The 21,577-nt window shown below is 52.2% G+C and overlaps 1 protein-coding gene across 3 annotated transcripts; it reads left to right on the top strand.

Moving 5' to 3' along the window:
• The first annotated feature begins 426 nt into the window (after positions 1-426).
• MCM3 (minichromosome maintenance complex component 3) lies at positions 427-10,891 on the top strand. 3 transcript variants are annotated; one of them, XM_050893807.1, is made up of 17 exons: positions 427-543; positions 785-897; positions 1,398-1,606; positions 1,904-2,034; positions 2,784-2,971; positions 3,367-3,475; positions 4,192-4,345; positions 4,906-5,037; positions 5,496-5,704; positions 6,231-6,405; positions 6,589-6,715; positions 7,046-7,196; positions 7,331-7,471; positions 7,694-7,800; positions 8,796-8,878; positions 9,236-9,311; positions 9,551-10,891. In XM_050893807.1, the coding sequence occupies exons 1-17, from the start codon at positions 463-465 to the stop codon at positions 9,747-9,749; spliced, it is 2,385 nt and encodes a 794-aa protein (XP_050749764.1). In that variant the 5' UTR covers positions 427-462; the 3' UTR covers positions 9,750-10,891. The 3 variants fall into 3 exon arrangements, with proteins under 3 accessions (XP_050749764.1, XP_050749763.1, XP_050749765.1); XM_050893806.1 differs by having other exon boundaries at positions 2,733-2,971; XM_050893808.1 differs by lacking the exons at positions 2,784-2,971; positions 3,367-3,475; positions 4,192-4,345; positions 4,906-5,037; positions 5,496-5,704.
• The last annotated feature ends 10,686 nt before the right edge of the window (positions 10,892-21,577 follow it).

The raw sequence follows: 21,577 nt of genomic DNA, 5'->3' as shown, positions 1-21,577 counted from the left end.
CCGATCCCGGACCCCCGGGACCCCCGGGACCCCCGAACCCCCCGGCCCCGCCGGCCCCGGCCCGGCCGCCACAGCCCACGCGGGCGCAGAGGACCGCGGGTCCCCTCCGGCTACCCCCCGCCCCTCCGCCGCCTGATTGGCTGGCGCTGTTGCTCGTCACACCCGCGAACTCTATCGCTGCCCCATTGGCTGGCGCGGGGCCATGCTGACCAATGAGAAGCGCCGCGGGGCGGGAAGGGGGCGGAACTCCCGCTCGGTGGCGGGAAAGCTTCCCGGTTTTGGCGCCAAGCGGGAGCGCGGCGGCTGCCGGGGAGGGGGATCGGATCGTAGCGGTTCGGATTGCGGGCGCTGCCGGGGCCGCTGCGGAGCCAGGCCGGTTCCCCTCGGCTCTTACCGCCTTCCCCCCTTGCAGCAGCGGGATCTCCGCGGTCCCCGCCCCGGCCTCCCCGAGCGGCCGGCAGCATGGCGGCGCCGGCGGGCGGACTGGAGGACGCGGAGCTGCGGGAGGCGCAGCGCGACTACCTCGATTTCTTGGACGATGAGGTGAGGCCGGGTGCGGGGCTGCGCTGGGAGAGGCGGGTGCTGCATCCCCCTTCCCCCCCCGCCATGCCCCCGGGGGTTGGGGAGCACCAGCTCCCTGTGCCCCCCCCCTCCGCTTGGTCGGTGGGGCTAAAGGGAGCCGAGCTCTGCAGGAATCGGCTCCCTGGGGGGGGGATGTCTCAGACGGGCAGTCATGCCAAGTGAGTTGGTTTTTGGGGGGGTTTCCCCCCACCCTTTCTTGCAGGAAGACCAAGGGATTTACCACAGCAAAGTCCGGGACATGATCAGTGACAACCAGTATCGCCTTCTCGTCAGCATCAATGACCTGCGGCGGAAGAACGAGAAGAGGGCCAACCGGTTGGTGTGGGGCGGCGTGGGGTTTGCCTTTGGCACCGTGCCCTAGGTGGGATTTCAGAGGTCCAGCCCTGGTTTTGTAGGTCCTTTGTGGCAAGGAAGGGCCAAACCTTGTCCTCTGCAGCAGGTGGACCTGCTCTCTCTCCCCCCATGACACCCATCCCTTCCAAGCTTGCAAACCCATGATTTGGCAAAAACCTTTTGCAGCAAGCTGGGGTTAATTGCACAATATAAATGATCTCCTTTTTTAGGATGCTTGGGGCTATTTTGGACCAGGCTTCCCAATCTGCTCAGGGACACGTGAGGTTTTTCAGATGTCCTTCAGTTTATTCAGCTCCTGGCTGTTGGTGGCAGTGGACCTGACACAGAGCTATGATGGGCTTTGGGTTTTTTCACCCCTTGCTCCTAGTAACCTTGTGGAGCACATGGAGGCATGGGAAAAGTGTTGAGGAGGAAGGCAGCAGGGGCTGATCGGTCCGCATCGTCACCTCCCTCTGTTGCAGGCTCTTGAGCAACGCCTTTGAGGAGCTGATCGCCTTCCAGCGTGCCCTGAAGGATTTTGTCGCCTCCGTCGATGCCACCTATGCCAAGCAGTACGAGGACTTCTACATCGGGCTGGAGGGCAGCTTCGGCTCCAAGCACGTGTCACCGCGGACGCTGACGGCCTGTTTCCTCAGCTGCATTGTCTGCGTGGAGGGCATCGTGACGAAATGTGAGACTGGGGGAAGACCCAGGGGCTTCAGGGCTGGTGGGTCCAGGTGTTTGCTGCGGAGGGACTGCAGTCCACCAGGAGCCATGGTACATCCTGGCAACCTGGGCAAAGGGAACAGGAGGCTTGGCAGAAGGTCTTGAGTGTTGCGGTTGGTCTTTGAGCTCGCCAAATCCTGGCCCTGGTTGACAGCGGGTTGTGTCCCAAGTGCAGTTTAGCGGTGGAGACCCTGTGGGGGACTGTCTGCTGACAGAGGGGTGGGACATCCCTGCCCCTAACTCCTCTTTCTTCCAACCTCAGGCTCTCTGGTTCGTCCGAAGATCGTCCGGAGCGTCCATTATTGCCCAGCTACTAAGAAGACTATTGAGCGCCGATACACAGACATGACCTCCCTGGATGCTTTCCCATCCAGCTCCGTCTACCCTACGAAGGTGAGGTGAAGTAGCCTTGTGGGAAGCATCAGCAGGTTCCTCTGGGGAGAATGTGCCAGCTCTGAGCCCAGGGCTCAAATCCCTGTGCATCCCTTCTCCCTCTGCCAACATAACTGGTGGAGTAGAAAGAAGACGCATCACACATCTGAAAGTCCCAGAGAGCTACTAGGAACATGTGAAGAAGGTCTCTGTTGGACACCAGGCCACCAGACGCACTAGTTCAGATGTTAGTTATGATGTTGGTTCTGCTGTAGCATGGTTTCTTGGGGGGTTGTCAGCCAGTCTTCTTGCCCCTGGGACCCAGGTCAGTGTGGGCATACCTGTGCTGTCCTGGAGGGTGTATGCAGCCTTGGGGAGAGGGTTTGCCCCGTATTTGGGACCAGAGGAAGGTTGACCTGAGCTTTATACCCATTGCACACAGCCTGCTGCACGGGTGGTGTGTCACCCCTGCCTGCAGTAGGGACAAGGCTTGGAGAGACCTAATGTACCAGCAGCGACGGGTGTTGGCAGCTTTAGACTGGGGGGGCTGTGGAGCTGGTGAACCCCAGCCTCTGGCAGTCCTGATAAAGCAACCCTTTCCAGCAGTCTTGTGTATGTTGGGTGATGCAGCCTGTCTTCCCACTGCTCAGCTGACCCACTTCTTCTCCCTGTGCTCCTGAAAAAGGGTGCTAGTCTTTTTATTGGGGTTCTTCCTCTAGGATGAAGAGAATAACCCCCTGGAGACAGAGTTTGGCCTCTCGGTCTACAAGGACCATCAGACCATCACCATTCAGGAGATGCCCGAGAAGGCACCAGCAGGGCAGCTGCCACGCTCAGTGGATGTCATTCTGGATGACGACCTGGTGGACAAGGTGAAGCCTGGGGACCGCATCCAGGTGGTGGGGACGTACCGCTGCCTGCCAGGAAAGAAAGGGGGTTACACCTCAGGGACTTTCAGGTGAGCCTTCTTTTGTCTTGACTTCAGCCCTCCCACCCTTTTTAGTTGGGTCGCATCTCTGGAGGATGAGATCTAGGGCAGGCAGGTAGCCATCACAGAGCTGGGTCGAACATTGGCTTAAATCACTTGGAAGTGATTTGCACCTTGCTCCTTAGCATCAGTGTGTAGCTGTGAGCTCCAGCTGTGCACAGAGGGAGTTGGATGCTCTTAAAGATGCTCCATTGATGGCCCAGTGCAGTCAGATAGAGGGAGCTACAGCTCTTGGAGCTTTCCAGCCTCCTCCAGGACTTCGTAGAGCCAAGGATGACCCTGCGGAAGTTTCTGCTGTGTTGTTGCTGTGACCCGTAGGCTCTGTGGGCTTTGCAGACCTGATCACGGCTGTGTCCCTTCTCCAGGACTATCCTCATTGCCTGCCATGTGAAGCAGATGAGCAAAGACGTCCGGCCTCTCTACTCTGCTGCTGACGTGGCCAAGATCAAGAGATTCAGCAAGAGTCGCTCCAAGGTATTTAAGTCTTACATGTAGAAGGCAGGCTTGTATCGGAGCATGAGGCTTCAGCTAGAGCAGCTTTAAGGCTTGGCATGTAGCTAAGGAGGTGTCTTGTTGGGTTGCAAGTAACTCTTCAACCCTCTTAGTGACGTTGCTGGATTTTCCACTCACTTCCTTTGCATTTTCTGCTTAGGCTTTGATCAGGTCCTGGATTTTTTTGTTGCTGCTTCTGTACTGCTAGCAGAGTATCCTTCCTGCCTGCTGGCAGCTCTTCTGTGCGTAGCTGTTGAGACAGAGATCTCTGTCTGTGTTGTGTGTGTCCTGACCCTGCCAGCTGGTTGCCAGAGCATTTCCTCTGTGGGAGAAACATCTCCCTCCTTCCTCTTCAAACCCAAAACCGGCATGAGATATGGAGGTCTGCCCCAGCCCGGTCTTATGCTCATACCTCCGCTTCATAGCATGGAGAGGACAAAGCCTTGCTCTCACAGGGGTTGCTGCTTCCAGTGCTTGCTTGGGTGACCATGATGGTCAGGACAGTCTAGGACTTTAGAGCCCCATTGAAAGAAAACTCTGGCAAATGGTCTTCGCCTTTCTAAATAATTTTCATCCATGTGGTTCTGTGATAGGAATAAGCTCCTTTTTTGTGCTGAAATGGACTTGTGGAGCATTGCTCCTTGTTCTTATTTGCTACAGCCCATCTGACGGGCTGTGCTTTGCCTCTTCTGCCTTAGGATATCTTTGACCAGCTGGCGAGATCCCTTGCTCCCAGCATCCATGGGCACGAGTACATCAAGAAGGCCCTTCTCTGCATGCTGCTCGGAGGGGTGGAGAAGGTCCTGGAGAATGGGAGCCGCATCCGAGGAGACATCAACATCTTGCTGATAGGTCTGGAAAGGCTAGGCAGAGGCACCCTCAGTTGGTGTTGTCGGGGGGTGAGATGAAGGAGCATTTTTCTGGACTCGGTTTCATAGAGTAATTGCGGTTAGACGGGACCTCCGGAGGCCTCTGGTCCAAGCACGTGCGCAGGGCAGAGCCAGTGTCACTGGTAGATCAGCTTGCTTTGGGACTTGTCCAGTTGCTTTTGAACATCTCCAGGGATGGGATCCCACGACCTCTGTGGGCTGCTATCCCAGTGTTTGACCGTCCTCAAGGAGATTTCTTTTTCTTCTACCATCCAATTGGGATTTCCTGTGTTCCAAGTTGTCCCCATCGCCTCTGGTCCCATCACCATGCACCTCTCGAAACTCTAGCTCCATCTTCTCTGTTTCCTCCCATCGGGTCATTGAGGAACGCGAGAAGATCATCTGATCCCCTTATTTTCTGAAGGCTGAACAAAGCCACTCCTGTCCCCTTTCCCCGCCACCCGCCCCTGCACGGAGGAGCCCCAAACCGGGCACAATATCCAGGTAATGTGCGGTTATTAAATGTGGTCTTCTCCATTTCAGGAGACCCTTCCGTCGCCAAGTCTCAGCTGCTGCGGTACGTGCTCAGCACCGCACCCCGTGCCATCCCCACCACTGGCAGAGGCTCCTCCGGCGTTGGCCTGACTGCCGCCGTCACCACGGACCAAGAAACCGGTGAGGAGCAGGCCGGTTCCCGGTGGGAGCTGTCAGAGGGATACTCGTAAACACCTGGGAGGGACTCTGCAAGATCCAGGGCTGCTTTTCGTTCTGCAGTGATGCTTGCAGGACTTGCTCCATCCAGAAGCTTTATGGCAATGATAGTGGTGTTTAGGGGTATTTTCCTCACCTCTAGGTGGTGGTCTTCTCTACTCCTCTTCTACTTAGTGCACCCCATATGAGGGCTAGCAGCAGCCTGGGTCTTGTTATCTTCCTCATGGGCTTGCTCCTCATCCTGAGTGTCCTCCTTCTGCTGTCAGGTTGGATAGGAGATGGGCAGCCCTGAGGGTGCTGCTGCTCTTTGAGGCTTTGCCTGGTGACGGGGGTGGTGCTGTGGTGGAGGGGGATGGCAGGGCAGGAGATGTGTGGGGCTGCCGAATGGTGGTTGACCCTCTTTTTCTCCCACCCCATCCCAGGTGAACGGCGCCTGGAAGCAGGGGCCATGGTTTTGGCTGACCGGGGGGTGGTGTGCATTGACGAGTTCGACAAGATGTCCGACATTGACCGTACGGCCATCCACGAGGTGATGGAGCAGGGCCGTGTCACCATCGCCAAGGCTGGCATCCACGCCCGCCTCAACTCCCGCTGCAGTGTCCTGGCGGCGGCCAACCCCGTCTACGGCCGGGTGAGTGCTGGCCTTTGCTGGTCCCCTCCATGGGGAAGGATGCTGGGAGCTGTCTTGGTGGAGGAGGCAGCTGGTAAAACACAAAAGATCCCCCAAAACCAGTGACTTGGTTCTTGCTGGGACTGGGATCCATGGGGTGGTGAAGACCTGGTTGGTTTGGTCTCTGTTGCTGCTCGTGGCCCTCCTGGAGGAGAGAGGGGCTTGTGGGGTTTCTAACCCCAGCTCGGTTCTGCCTGGGTGTCTCGGGGTAGCCCAGTGGACCCTCATCCTGGTGACGAGCCTCAGTCTTGGTGTCTGATCTGGGATCACAAAAAACATGTGTTTTCCTTACAAATGAGAGCTACGCGCACCTTCCAGGATGGGGAAAAGAGGCCTTACTGCTGCAGCAGGCTGGGTTTAGTGTGGTGTCCAGCTGCCTGGACATGCATCCTTTAAAGCCTGGCTTGAGGAGGTCCTCCCAGTCTCCCTGGCAGCCAAGACTGGCCCATGAGGGTCTCCTGTAAACCCTTATGTCGTCCTCTTGCAGTACGACCAGTACAAGACACCCATGGAGAACATCGGCCTGCAGGACTCCTTGCTCTCCCGCTTTGACCTGCTCTTCATCGTGCTGGACCAGATGGACCCTGAGCAGGACAGGGAGATCTCGGACCACGTCCTGCGGATGCACCGCTACCGCAACCCCAACGAGCAGGACGGGGATGGTGAGTCGCTTGTAACTGCAACCTCCTTGCTGCTCAGTCCTGTCCTTCCTTGGCGGGTTGTCACCCCTTGGTGGCAGCTCTTTGGGTTCAGCGTCTCTGGCTTTGTTGAGGGCTGCTTTTGGTGGCTTTTGGAAGTTGCTGCAGTGGCTACAAGCCCATTCTCTGTGACCCTCCCCTCTCCAGCCATGCCCCTGGGCAGCGCCGTGGAGATCCTGGCTACGGAGGACCCCAACTTTGTGCAGGAGGAGGAACAGGAGCTCCAAGTGTATGAGAAACACGATGACCTCCTGCACGGGCCCAACCGCCGCAAGTGAGTCCTTCATCCCACATCCCCTGGACCTCTCTAGGGGGTTCCAGCACTGTGAGTTGATGGGTTTGCCTTGAGTATCCAGGCAGTGGCTGATTGCTGGTTGCCAGTGATGCTCCAGACAGTCCATGGGGAGGTACGTGGGCAGGATGCCAAGGGAGCCCTGCTCTGGGCTTGATCTCTCGTGCCAGGCAGGTGGGGAACATCTCCTGGAGCTGGATTCCCCACATGCCCGGACACCCACGAAGGGTAAAAAATGGGAATCCCACTCCTGCAAACACCCTTTATCCCTCCCCACCATGGAGGACATGGGTGTGCATGCATTCCCTGCAGGGAGAAGATCGTCAGCATGGAGTTCATGAGGAAGTACATCCACGTAGCAAAGATGATTAAGCCCGTCTTGACGCAGGAGTCAGCGAGCTACATAGCGGAGGAGTACTCCCGCCTGCGAAGCCAGAGCCAGATGAACTCGGACATTGCCAGGGTGAGCCCCGGGAGCAGCTCCCTCTCAGGCCAGGAGGAGGGAAACTGAGGCACAGGCTCCCCTCTTCCTTTACGGGTGTTTTCCACCCTTGGTGGGATGCCATGGTGATAGTCAGCCTTTCTGTTCCCCACCAGACCTCCCCCGTCACGGCCCGTACCCTGGAGACCCTGATCCGCCTCTCCACGGCCCACGCCAAGGCCAGGATGAACAAGACAGTCGATCTGCAGGACGCCGAGGCGGCTTTGGAGCTGGTGCAGTTCGCCTACTTCAAAAAGGTGGGGGGAAGGTGTCCCTTGGTGCTCAAGAGGTCCTAAAGTTGTCATCAGAAAGGGTGGGTTTGGTGCAGGCTGAGCACCCTGGGCTGCTGGTGGGGCCCTTTCCTGGTGATAGTGGGGGATGAGGCCACCATGGTGGGACCTTGGGTCCCTTGGGGTTGGTCCCCTAAAAGCAGCTTGAGTGGAAAAGGGGGCTGAGTCCATCTTGTCTTTGCCACACAGGTGCTGGAGAAGGAGAAGAAGCGCAGAAAGCAGGCGGAGGACGACTCTGAGACTGAGAAGGAGGAGGATGAGGAGTCACAGCCCAAGGAGGAGCGTAGGACGAGGAGGTAGGAGCCAGAGCAAGGGAGGGGGGGATGTCAGGCAAGGGTTGCAGCAGGATGTCATTCTGAGGTTGCAGCAGGCAGTGCTGGCCTTGGGGAAATACTCCATGTTTTGCTCAACCTAGTGGATCGTCCCCCCCGGTTTGTAATAGAGGGACATTGTTATTTCATGGATAAGGAACTGGCTGGATGGCCATGTCCAAAGAGTTGCAGTCAACAACTCAATGTCCAAATGGAGATCAGTAACGAGTGGCGTCCCTCAGGGGTCCATGCTGGGACCGATACTGTTTAATACCTGTGCAAACCTCATGAAGTTCAAGAAGGCCAAGTGCAAGGTCCTGCAACTGGGTTGGGGCAATCACCAGTATCGATACAGACTGGGATGGATGGACCGAGAGCGGCCCTGCGGAGAAGGACTTGGGGATACTGGTGGATGAAAAACTGGATATGAGCCAGCAACGTGCGCTTGCAGCCCAGAAAGCTGATTGTATCCTGGGCTGCATCAAAAGCAGCGTGGCCAGCAGGTTGAGGGAGGTGATTGCCCCTCCTCTACTCCACTCTGGTGAGATCCCACCTGGAAGATAGATTTAGATTGGACATAAGGAAAAAAAAAATTATGATAAGGGTGGTGAGACACTGGCACAGGTTGCCCAGAGAAGTTGTGGATGCCCCATCCCTGGAAGTGTTCAAGGCCAGGTTGGATGGGGCTTTGAGCAACCTGGTCTAGTGGAAGGTGTCCCTGCCCATGGTAGGGGGGTTGGACTAGATGGTCCCTTCCAACCCAAACCCTTCTGTGATCCTATGACAGCCGCAACCCTCGGGGCTGGTACCAGCTTGGGTCCCGTGCCACGGGCAGGGGTTTGTGGCCAGAGGGTGGCTTACCTGTGAGCCGCAGGTATCCTGTATGGTCCTGGCCGGACATCTCCAGGAGCTCAGGGCCAGGGTCTCCCGAGATCTGCAGTTCAGCTGGAGCAGGAGTGACCTCTTCTTCCCCCACCCAGGAGAAAGAAGGCACGCACAGGAGGTGAGGGGGACTCCTACGACCCGTATGACTTCAGCGACGCAGAGGAGGAGATGCCGGAGGGTGAGTCCCTGGGGTTTCGCTGGCTCCTGAGGGTGCTGCTGCCTTCTGCCCTGGTGGGTCCATGCACCTGGGGAGCAGTGATGCCTTGGGGTCACTTGGGGTCCCTGGTGTGGTACCATCCAGCCCCACAAATGAAGATGAATTTTTTTTTTTGGAAACCTTCCGTGGCCATGTGGGAGAGGAGTGTTAGTATTGCTGATTATTGGTTTTTTTTTCTGTCCTCTTCCAAACTGCTGCAGAAGTAATGATGTTGGGAGGGAGTTTGGCATGGCCCACCCCATCCTAAGGCCAAGTGCTTTTGCTCTCCGGGTGCTTGGACACCAGGCAGGTTGAAGGTAACTCTTCTTTCTGCTCCAGTCCAGGCACACACTCCCAAGACACCCGAAGCCTCGTCTGCTGCCGAAGCGAAGAAGCCAGAGTTGTCTGAGCCGAGGTGAGTTGGGTCTGGAGGACGTGTCTCTCCCTGCATGTCCCGCCCCACCCTGGTGGGTCCAAGCTGTTGTCCAATGCTGGAGATGCATCTGTAGTGGGTGCTCCCAGCTCCGGTTTCGGCTTTCCTGCTGGATGCCGCTTCTGGAATGGGGAAGGGCTGAGGCATCCTGGGCTGGGAAGGAAGGGGAAGGACTTGCGTGTGGTCTCTGAGGAGGATTACTTCTCGCCTTGCCTGACCAGGTTGAAAGCATTCAAGGCTGCCCTCCTGGAGGTCTTCAAAACTTCCCATGCCCAGTCTGTGGGTCTGAAGAATGTGATGGAGTCCATCAACCGTGACAACCCTGAGCCCTTCTCACTGGCTGAAGTGAAGGTGGCGCTGGCCCACATGCAAGATGACAACCAGATCATGGTGTCCGATGACATTATCTTCTTAATCTGAGCCTCTGGGTGGAAGAGCCCAAGTTCTTATGGACTGTCAGTCTGGAGACTCTGTGTTTGCCTTCAACTCTCTCCTGAACGCTTCATCTGGCTGAGCTGAACTTTGGGGAGCTCAAGTCTGTGCACTTTACAGTCCTTCTTTGTTGTGCATTACTGGCACCAAAAAAAGCCGGGAGCTCTGGAAGCTGTCTTACTTTTGCTGTCTTCAAGCTGGAGTATTCGGGAAGAGGTTTGTTTCTGCAAGGAGCCGAAAGGAAAAACTTAGGTGCAAATTATCAATGTTCTTAATGTATTGTTTTTAGCTTTTGTGGTAATAGTTCCAGCCTTTGAATAAAAAAATCTGGATTTAGGAATCCAGCATTCAATAACAGTGGTGGAAGGAGCAATATGAGAGCTCCACTATTAGTAGTGAAGCTTTTATTTTTCCCCTTTTTTTTTTTCCTTTTTCCCCAATTACACAGCCTAGATCTGCTTGTCTCACAAGTAAAGATGCCTCATGCCTGTCCTGTTGGCTGTGAACAGCCTCTTCCCCCACTGATTTCCTACCCATCTTGCAGAGGATGATTTCTGGTGATGCAGGGGCAAGTCTAGTCTGACCTGCTCCATCGCCCATGGGGCAGCTTGGTTTCTAGATTTCAAAGCCCTGCTGGGATTTTTGGCCCCAAGCACGTGGGAAGGACTGGGATGCTCAGAGATGCCTGGGGGACGTGTCCCTGCACATGGGGTTTGGTCTCCAGCTGCTCCTGCCTTCTCCAGTCTGGGACTGCACTTGTATGAATATAACGGGATCACCACAAATGGGAGGAAACCTTCTGTAGCAAAGAAAGGTCAAAGGAACGGGGACCTGGGATCCTGCATCCCTTGTGTGTCCTGCTGGCTGAGCTGCCGCAGATCTTCCTGCGTTCTGTGGAAGGTAACCACAAGCTACTGAGATCATAAAAGCTTTCCCTTGCTCTTGGGGGATTTGCTGAACTGTCTTGCTTTCTAGGAACACATAGGTGACCACTTCTTGGAGAAAGGCTCTTCCTAGAAACCAGCAAGCTCCAATGGTTTGGGATGGTTTTCAAGAAAAGCTGAATGTGCAGTCAGACCAATCTCAGCTGCTCATGATGCCAGAGCTGCTGAAGGTTAGGGATTTTTTTTATTGGTTTTTTTTTTTTTTTTTTTTTTTTTTTGTCTTGTTTGAGGTTAAGCTTTGGAGAACACCCTGATCGGCACAGGCTCTTCGCTGTTGTCCCTGCCCATCTCTGGGCACTGCACAGTTCATGTGCGCTTGTTTCTGGATGCCATAAATATTGATTTGAATAATAAAAATGTCTAGATACTGTTTCCCCCATGACTTGCTGCTTACTTGGATTTAAACTGTTCCCACTTCTGGGGATGAAACTCTGCCGTCTTCTGGGGACCTGCGCTGCTATGGAAAGCCTTCAGGGAGCTGCCTGCCCCTTTGGGCGTAGGGATGGTGTTGGGCACGTCCTTCCACCACGGTGCCTTTGCCTTGGTGGACCAGGCACTTGCAGAAATGCCCTTGGAGTGGGTGGGTAATACATGTGGGCAGCTCCTGTCTCCCACCACAGCTATTTGGCCTCTGCCCACCTGGAGCTACACATCCTGGTGGCTAAGAGGACTTGGTAGCATCTCATTGCACAGGGAGCGGGGGGGAAACCCCTATTTTTCCTCTGCAAACAGACCTGTTGAATTATAAAAAGCCTGATTTCTGAGCTCCCCTCATCCAACACTGCTGTGACAGCAGATGTTCAGGTTTGGAGGGGATTTTGCATGTTTGCAGCCTCCTAAAGCTCTCCGGTTGGAGGTATTGCACTTCTGCAGAGTGACCTCAGACCTACGGCCAGTGTCTGGCTCGTAACGCTGCGAAGAGTGCTGAAGGTGAATTAAACACACAGATGGTCGGAGTTTTTCTGTCTCAGTGGTTTTATTACGCAGCTCCGGTCCTGAGCTTTGTGGGACCGGGAGGGAAGTTGAGCCAGCATGCTTTGCTCCTGGATGGCCACCACCGTGGTGGTTCCACGCTGCAAAGCCCCTGGGCAGGAGCGATGGGCCAAACGTACCCGGGTGGCTTTTTCAGGGTGTAGGTGGTGTTTTCTTACCAACTCATTTGTGGGCAAAGGAACCAACCTTTTTCTTCTGGAAAGGTGCCTGGGGGCTTATAAAAAGTTCCCTGCTGATTTCTGCAGCTCTGACATCGCCGTGCCTTGCTGTAGGAGTGGGGATACTGTCACCTCTTTCCTCTCTCCCACATCTCTCTGACTTTTGGAGGCTGTTCCTCTTCGCAGGTCACAGCAGGGAGCAAGTGAGGGCATGTGGCGAGAGTGGCTTTTTGGAGCCATCTCCTTTCCTCTTTCTGCTGAGGCCTTTGTGTTTTCCGTGTCCTTACAGCCGGGGAACTGCTAATATTGTACTTCCCATTACAAGACACCAGGAGGAGCTCCAGGGTAGGTAAATCTCTGGTTTATTCTACTATCCTATAGCCTGGGATGGTAGGATGTAGCTATCTACCTCCCCCCGTGTGCTGGTGGCCACCTCCGTATATCCTTTGCTCAGGCCCTTGGGAGAGGGGTCTTTGCTGACAAGGGAAAAACAAATCCCTGATCCTTGGAGAGAAGCTGACTTGGCTGGTGGGTCTGTGGATGGTCCATAGCTTGTGGGATGGTTGGTATGGGAACTGTGGATGGTGAGCAGAGCAGCTGGCTGGCAGCCACCAGGTCCTCCAGCATCCCTGTCCCGAGTGCAAGTGCAAATCCCTGTCGTACGAGGGGGCAGGGACAGGTCTGTGCAAAAAGAGCTTGTAACTCGGTCGCTTAGGAAATGGAAGGCAGCAGACAGATGTTTGCGAGGATGTGTGGGCAGAAGCACCCCAAAGGCTGGGAATGCCTAGGAAGGCGACTTCTTCATTTAGCCGCTCTTTGGCCCGCGTGGGCTGTGTTCAGGTCAAAGAACGTACCCTTGAATGCTTCATATAGGGCTCTGCTTTGAATAAACAAGTGTGTGGCTTCCTCGTCCCTGCCAAAGGAATTCAGGTAAGAGGTGCCATGCGGGGCTGGTGGGCGTAGGTGGGAGAGAGGTAGAAAGGAGTGGGACACCAAGGGAGCAATGTCAGCTTGCTGTCAACATTAAGAAAATTGTTTTGGCAATGAGTGGTCAACTAACCCTATGGATGGAAAATCTGGACCTACAAATCCCAAAGGCAGAGAGGTTTGTGGGGATCAGCTGAATCTGACCGACAGCCTGAATCTGTGGTGTTACCACAGAGGTCATCCAGTTCTTGGATGCTCAGCCACGTGGACACCGAAGCTATATCTGCACTAATAAAACGGTGACGAGGCCCAGACTTGAGCACTGCACCTCAGCTAGCTATATTATTGGATTGGTTCTTGGTACAGTCTTGATGGGCTTAACTAGCCCTGTCCCAAACAACTTTTGGCCATGATCCAGCAGTGTGCATGGGCCAAGAAGTACTTGTGATATAACCACCTTGTTTTGGAGGCTGGGAGCTTTTAATACTAGCAGCATGGCCAGACTGTACCAATTGGTTTCAGTTCTAGAAAACAGTCTCTGCCACTGTTTAATCTACTAATATTTGCTAGTATTTATATAATATTATTTGCTATTATATTTCATTTCCAGGCTTCATTCTTGCTGATGGAAAAGAACTGATTGAAAATTCCGGAGTGGATGAAAATGATGATGGAGTTTGTGATACAAAGAAAAGGAAGGAGACCATAGAATAAAGATTGCAATTCTCAAGAAACCTGGCTTGAGTAACATTAGGGGCTTGATAGGGAAGATCGCAGGGGAAGACAGCCTGGAAAAGGATTTCTATATCTTGAAGAAATAATATTAAATGCAAACTGGGTGAAACAAATTTTGCATTCATCCGATATAGATGGGACTAAGTCTGAGCATCTGCAGGAGCTAAGATTAATTGGGGTTAAGATTAATAAAGATTAAGTGTGCTCTACGTGTGCCTGTTGTTCTCTGCTGACTCTAAAGCAAGTCTAAATTGCCGAGCTGAGCTCCAGGTGTCTTGGTTTTAGATGACTGAGATCAGTTGAACTGAACCAGTAGATTGGATTCCTTCTGGGAAAACTTGGAGGATGGGTGCAGAAAACTGGAAAGAGAAAAAAAAAAAAAGTGGGAGAAAGAAAAGGAGAAACTGGGGAAAGACATAGTTCCCAGAAAGCTGCAGGGACAGATAATCCAGCAGAAGTTACGTGCAGTAAAGCGATAGCAAAACTACAAGGTAGATCATGCCAAGCCAAACTAATGCTGTTCCTTGACAGGTAATGGGATTTGTGGTTAGGAGATGAACTGTAGGTGTGTTTTATCTTGATGTTATTAAGCCTATGTGCCTAAGGTGCACATAACTCTCTCATAAGCATGCTAAAAACGTGGTCTAGAAATGAAATTACGAGGTGGTGGGTGAAAACTTGCTTGGAAAAGACCTACTTAGAGAGTAGTTGTGATATGAGGAGGATGAACAGAGCAGGATTGCCACAGGGGTTTGTTCTCCGACCAGCACTGGTCACCCCTTTGGTTAGCAGGCTGGGTAAGGGAACAGAATATCTTCCTATTAATATTGGCAGGTGATGGCCAATTGGGAGGGGCCTTCAATGTTCAAAAAACAAAGTTAGAATTGAGGAAATAATATGAAATATATAGTATCCAGTTCAATCAATATGTGTATGAACCTTTGAACTGAAGTAGGGGAAATCATTATCTCCCGTCAGAGACTGGAGACTGATGGGGAGGGAACGGTCCTTTAGGAAGAGACTTGTCATTGAGCAAGTGGATCACAAGCTAAACATGAGCCAGTAAGTGTCATGTTGGTGTCAAGACCCTGATATATTGGGGTGTATAAAATGTTGTAGAGTCTAAAAGACATGGTAGTTTCAAAGAAGAAAGAAATAAGCTTTTTTCCTTGGCCACAGAAGAGAATAATGAGCTTAATTGTAACATGCAGATCTTCAGGAAAAAGTTAGACAATCACTGATCAGGAATGATTCAAGTAGAGGTGCTGCTACACTGGGCTGAGCAAGAGGCCACAGATGCACTAAGCTCCTTTCCAAGATCCCTTCCAGCCCGATTTCCTATAATACATGGGGGAAATAGTGTATAAGGTGCAAAAGTATGTGATGTTTCTGCAAACATCTAGTTTGGCTACGTGATGCCATTCCAGAACACCATATGTGAAGAAGGGCTTGGACCCAGGCTCTCCAAAGGATCTGAAAGCAAAGGAGGCCAGCGACCTCCGTGTCTTTGTGGCCTGACCTATGGAATACCCACCAGGCAGCAGTGTACAGCGTGCGAATGCAAATGCAACCTACATTGTCTAAGCAAGAGCCTGTTTGTGAGCGAGAGGCAGCTGGGCTTTCCCCAGAATGGCCCTGATAATGTGCTGACTAAAACTTAGTCTTGGTGGGAAAGAATCAGATAACAAAGCTGATCGTGTCAGCGTGATCAAGACCCGTACCTGAGTTTTTAGAGGAATCCTGCAGAATAGGTGAGAGCATAAACTTCAGCTCCCACTGGGAAATGGGGAGTGTGCAACCTCTGTCAAGGGACATCATGCTCCTTTTGAGATTACAGATCACAGGTAATAAAAATAATGATTCGGAAAATCCAACTTGGGCAACCAAAGTGTTTGGTCTCGTACGTTCCCTGTTGCCTCCTCTCAAGTTGTGTCCCTAATAATTTACCTCGTCTCATCTCTGCTGCATGGGAGAGAGAACAGGAGCCCCAGTTCTGGCTCCGACCCTTGTTTTGGGTTGGGTGACCCAATACAGAGAGTGTGTCCACCAGTGCCCTCGTGCATCACCCATCACCCACCTCAGCTGTCCTTCCACCAGGGCTGGATCATGCACCAGAGGTGTGACTGCAGCGTCGGGTCATGCACCTAGGCATTTCCCTGGTGCTTTATTGCGCTGGTTTCGGCTAGGACAGAGTTAATTTTCTTCCTAGCAGCTGGTATAGTGCTGTGTTTTGGATTTCGTAGGAAAATAATGTTGATAACACACTGATGTTTTTAGTTGTAGCTAAGGAGTGTTTATACTAAGCCAAGGATTTTTCAGCTTCTCATGCCCAGCCAGCAAGAAGGCTGGAGGGGCACAAGAAGCTGGGAGGGGACACCGCCAGGACAGCTGACCCAAACTGGCCAAAGGGCTATTCCGTAGCATATGTCATCATGCCCAGTATATAAACTGGGGGAGCTGGCTGGGAGGGGCGGATCACGGCCCAGGAAGTAACTGGGCATCGGTCAACGAGTGGTGAGCAATTGCATTGTGCACCACTTGCTTTGTCTAGTTTAATTCTTTTAGTATTACTACTGTCATATTATTGTTATCATTATCATTGTTTTTCATTCCTTTCTGTCCTATTAAACTGTCTTTATCTCAGCTGACGAGGTTTTTTTTTCCTGATTCTCTCCCCCATGCCAGGGGTGGGGGGGCAGTGAGTGAGCGACTGCGTGGTGCTTAGCTGCCAGCTGGGGTTAAACCATGACACTTATTTAACACGCTGCACCTCAGTATTATATTCCTTAAGTCCCTAGTCCCCCCACTCTGGCAGGGCTATTGACGCTAGAAATGCAACGCCCTATTTATCTGCCTGCTGCGGGAAGGGTGAGCACCCAGGGTGTGGGACTAGGGGTGAAATCCCCATGCCAGCACCATCAGCGTCAACTAATCCCTGCCTTCCACTGAACCCACAGCTCCGGCCAAAGTGTGAAGCCGAGCCAGGGGTGGCAGCCAAAAATGAGGTTTGCCCATCACCCGTAGAGGGAGCCCGGAGGTGCTGCAGCTCCCCTCCGAGGGCCACCAGTGGTGACACAGAGCTGCGGTCGCTGTCGTGCTGGAGCAGTGCATGCCGACGGCCCCGCGCAGAGGTTTCTGCTGCCGGTGTCTGCGGCACGCTCGGCCAGCCACGTTTCCCCTCAAAATTTGGTCTTTCCAGTTCACGTCTCTCGGCTGTGGTCTGCAGCTTGGTCATGAGTCTTGTTGGCGCGATGACGCGCCGTCAGCAAACCCTGCCGGGGGCAAGCACGGATGCGTACAGTCGGCTCTCTAAATCAGAAGGTAGGTGAATCTGTGGTGTCACATGTCGTGAAGGGAAAAACCTGGGGTGGCTAGCAAGGCAGGAGTAAGCTGCTGGCCCTGCCCTGTGCTTGTGCTTCAGCTGACCTGCTGAGCTCAGCTCGGTAACGTTTATTTGGCCCTGGCATCCGGAGATTTCAGGGGTTGTGATTTCAGCCCCATTATCTCCTTTTCTGCTGCAGGCTATGGAAGGTCCTCTTGAAGCGCTTCAGCTCAGCTGGCTGAGCCACCCGCCCCCAAAATGCTGCCTATTCCCATAGCAGAAACCATGGTGGCTTGCTGGGATGCAGACACCGACACTGGGTCCAATGGACCCCATCCATGGGACAGTGACGGTTGCGAGGCAGAGGGTGCTAGAGAAACATTATTTCCAGATAAGTCCTGTTAATTTTTATTAGGATTCCAGCCATATCTAGTCTTCCTAGCTCCTCCCTCATGGCAGGCCACTTACTTCCAAAGCAGAAAATGATCATGTCATCAAAGCATGACTACCAGCTATGAATATTTGCAGAGATGCAGCTGAGAAACAGCGCTTGCTTTGCCCAGTAGTGAAGTCAGTGAAATGCAGGTCATGGCTCAGTGCCCGGTGTTTGTTCCTCTAGGTTCAAAGACGTTTGAGTAGTTTTGGTTTCTGTCTGCTCTGGAGTTTTAATTCCATGTTTCCTTGGGGGTGGTACAGGTGCCTCCTGTGAGGTGTGAAAGCTGAGAAGTTCGGAGGAGCTTAGAAGGATGTGGCATCCAAGCCCAACCTGAAATCAGGCATGTCTTATGCCTGAAGCCCCTGCAGTGTTATGAAAACCTTAACCTAACTGTGTAATGAATCCTGCAGTGCAAATAGTGGCTTTCTTTATAGTAACTCAAGTGTAGAAGAGTTCTTGGTGAAATTAAAACTTCTCTCTGATTTCCAAGTCCCAATCCCTGCTCCAAGCCCTTGCAACACGGGAGTGAAAGCTTTTTGAGATAACAAGTATTTTTTCCTCCCTTATAGTGATTCATATTAGGTGACCTCTTTTAGATCAAGTTTTCAGCGAACTTCAACTCAAGACAAGTTCAGTCGTAGGAAATTTCAGGTCAAAGAGGGAATCCTTGCTGAAGTTATAAGCCACTGAAGACGGCAGATGTGAGTGGAAAGTGGTGGTCAGGGCTAATAACCCAGTATTTGGCGTGATGACGTCATTGCTTCATCTCACGTAACAATTTCCGCTTAACCTGTAAAATCCAATCCATTTTCATGGCAATGCCCTTTTCCTTTCACTGCAAGCGCTCAGGGGAAAAAAAAGGGGTCAGTTTCTGGGCTATAAAAGTGGATTTCTGGTAATTCTACCCTCTCTTGGTCTTCCACACTCTGTGTCTCAGTAGATGCATTCATGGAGATATAGATGTGAATAGTCAGAATAGGAACATGTGTCACAAAATTAGTATTACCTCAGGTGAACTTAGAGGCCTGAAATATGAAAAATTTATGTGAGATGAGTTGCTGGTCTCTGAACTGTCAGTTGAATCAGACCACAAAATCATGACAACATCCTGCAGTGACATAAAGCATCAGTCGATGGAGATTTCTGCTGGTATTATTCAAGAGAGGTGACAGAGCAGGGACCAGATTAGTCCCTTCTCACCTGAAAATGCTGTGAACTTGTAAGAGGCTCCTGGTTTTCTGGAGGACTGAAAATGCCATGAATCTGTTGATTTTCTGGAGGACTTAAGATGAATTTGTGTGAAGAGTCCTATGCTTCAGTCCTCCTCTTCCAGCTTGGCTACGTGGCTTTGGGAGAGGCTTCTCTCGGGGCTTTTCTCCACAGAGAAGCTGATCAAACTGGTTACATGATCTTTTTCTGCAATAAAAATAGCTTTTACTCCCAAAGAGAGCTGCTGGTACTTCTGGGGAAACAGCATGTGCACTGGTCTTTCCCCTCCAGTTTGTGACGGATCCTTGCTGGATCACAGACAGCAGAGTCCTTGCTCCTGCTTCCCCTTTTATTTTCAAGACTCTCTCCCTAATTATAAAATGGGGATTGTTAGCTTGTGTGATTAAGAGCCATTATTTTCCACGAACACAAAGGAGCAGAGGAGCAGTACCAGGTGAAGGAACCCAAATAACGTAGTGCCAACGGAGCCCCTGACCCGGCTCCTTCAGGGCTGTCCGGGGAGGATGGTCAACCCAAGTCCAAGATGTGAGACCCGCTAAACAAGTCAATGGGGGAGGCTTTCCCCATGTCACCTTGCTGGCTACAGGGGTATGGGACTCATGATGGTGTGCTGGGAAGAGCATTTTGGGATTGTGCAAGACTTATTATGGGATGTTTAGGGGAAGGGGCAAAGCTGGGGAAAGGAAAGGGTCGGGGTGGATCAGTGAGGAACAAGCAGGAAGATGAGAGGAGGGATGATAGGGGCTGATCACGTGTAAGGGGGATGGCGGTCAGTACACTTGTCTGGCTGAGTTCTGTGCCTGATCGCCCCAGTGTGCCCTGTCTTCTTATCAAATCCTTTTCTTAGCTTTTTTCTTTTTTTTTTAGTATAATTTCACTCTCTATCCTAAATGCAAGTGCTGCAAGGTCTAGGGGCCAGCAACTGGGGGTCTGGTGTGTGTGCATATTGTGTGAGTATGTATGTCAGCGTGGAAACGTTAAAGACATCAAGCTGGACTAGCTCCAGGTATTGGAGTAGCCATAAGTCTGGGCAGGATGCTGGAGAGACCAGAGGGTCTGCAAATTGGCTACTGGGGATCCTGGGAGGTCTAGACCAGCTACTGGAGAGATTGTGGGATCTAGGGGTTGGCTACTGGTGAGGTCAAAAGTCTGGAGACCCACTGGTGTGTGTTTGTGTCTGTGCATGAAGCAATGGGGAGACCGGGGGATCCAGGGGCAGCTACTGGAGAGATGGTCTAAGGCCAATAACTGGTGAGATCCATCTTGTATGTATGTATATATATATGTACCTCTTTTCCACTAACAGGCTTTCATCCTGATCAGCCAGAGAGGGGAACAAGATAGGGCAATTGATCCTGTTTTTGAGTTTGCTTGTGTGCTGTTTTTTGCCCATGTTTATCCATGTGGCTGGACATCTGCATATGTATATTTGTCATACACATGTTGCATACGTGTGTGTGTGTATGTGCCTGTTGGGAATCCATGCTCCGCCTCGCTACCGGAGGGACATGGGGGCATAGAGCTGTAGCAGCTTCGCCTCTACTGGATTTGAATTTGGGGCTACTGGATTTGGCAGCTCTGAGCAAGGACAACATTACCTTCTCATCGCTCTAAGGGTTTAAAAGTATATTTTACTAAACAAGTGTGATACATTGACACAGCAGAGGAAAAAGCACATTGGGAAAATCCTTAAGGAGCAATGAATCCCATCCAGACTTTAGCTGCTAAATTCTGCCAAGCCCTTGCATTGCCCATGCTGAAGCTTTATAAACATTTGTGATTTAATCAAGTTTGGTGGGATTTTCACGGGATCATCAAAAGACACTCCCAGTTGCTTGCCAGGATACTGACTCCGTGTGAGTTTGCTCCAACGCTACCACAGGGGGTCCTACACTCCCAGCTGCCCCCACACCTCACCCCACGCCATAACACGTTGCTGTGCCATCACCATCTATAGCCACTGTGCTGCTGGTGGTGGTGATACAGCCCTTTCAGGTCCCTTAAAATGAGAAAAAAATGTTTAAAAATACTTCATATTTTCTCCAGCCCCCCGGCACTCAGAGGAGACCTAGGCAAAATGCAGTACAGTATGGCCATGGAGGTGGTCTACCACGTATGTCCAAGGAGTTCATCCAAGAGAAATGCTACTCCAAGGTCCACCCAGTAGAAAAGGCCAGAGAAGGGGCAGGAAACCAGCACTCCTACAGCATAGCTCAGGCAGGGACTGGGGGCCCAAAGCTGAATTGAAATGGGTCTCCTGGTGATGGGCTGTGGAGGGAAACCCATGGTGATGCTGGTCAAGGCCAGTAAGGCCGATTAGTGCCCTCAGGGCCCTTACAGGGCATGCATGAGTTTTTCAAAGAGCTCTCCAGAACATGTCAGCATGGGATCTCAGCAATGAGTGGGGAAGGCATCCCAGCTCCTGGTGCCCTGACGTCTCCCAGGAGGACTTCCCCTGGGCATCTACTCTTTCCCTGCCAGGTCACTGCAGGACACAGGGATCCCCAGATGAGGTGTGGGCAGATTGTGCAATTGAAGCAAAAGGAGGTTAAACTGTGACATTCCATGTCCTGTCCTCATTTTGAAACCCTTGTTGGGTGCCTGACTTTGCAGCTTGCTGATCTCTGCCGTTTGGTTTGTATGAGGCACATGGAAGTGCATCCACAGATGTGTTCGTGGTAAGAGAACATTAATATTAGAAAGAGGGGGTGGGAAGGGGAAAAAAAAAGCTACCTGAGCAATTTTTTTTCTCCTTTTCTTCCCTTATCTCTTCATCTGCCTGAATAAAGTGTATTGGCTGATTTGGGATTCTGATGACATAGTATCTGCCCTCCCCTTTCTGGAGGCAGACGGAAGGAAGTGGGCTAGAAAATTAAATATCAGCTCCCAACCTCGGGTCAGGTAAGCCAGCTATATGCTGCAATGGAAAGGATGGCAGGGGTTGAACTTCACTATAAAAAGGAGATCAAAACTGGCTTTGAGACACACGTGGAGTGGAAGAGGTCTCAGAGAAGGAGAACTCCTGTGCTCTGTCACTGTGTTCATCTGCCTGTAGCAGCAGAGAGGTTGCC

This window comes from Gymnogyps californianus, chromosome 3, assembly GCF_018139145.2.
Source record: "Gymnogyps californianus isolate 813 chromosome 3, ASM1813914v2, whole genome shotgun sequence".
NCBI classification, from domain to species: Eukaryota; Metazoa; Chordata; class Aves; order Accipitriformes; family Cathartidae; genus Gymnogyps; species Gymnogyps californianus.
Note: the sequence above shows the minus strand (reverse complement) of the source record. Positions and strands in the feature narration are given on the sequence as shown.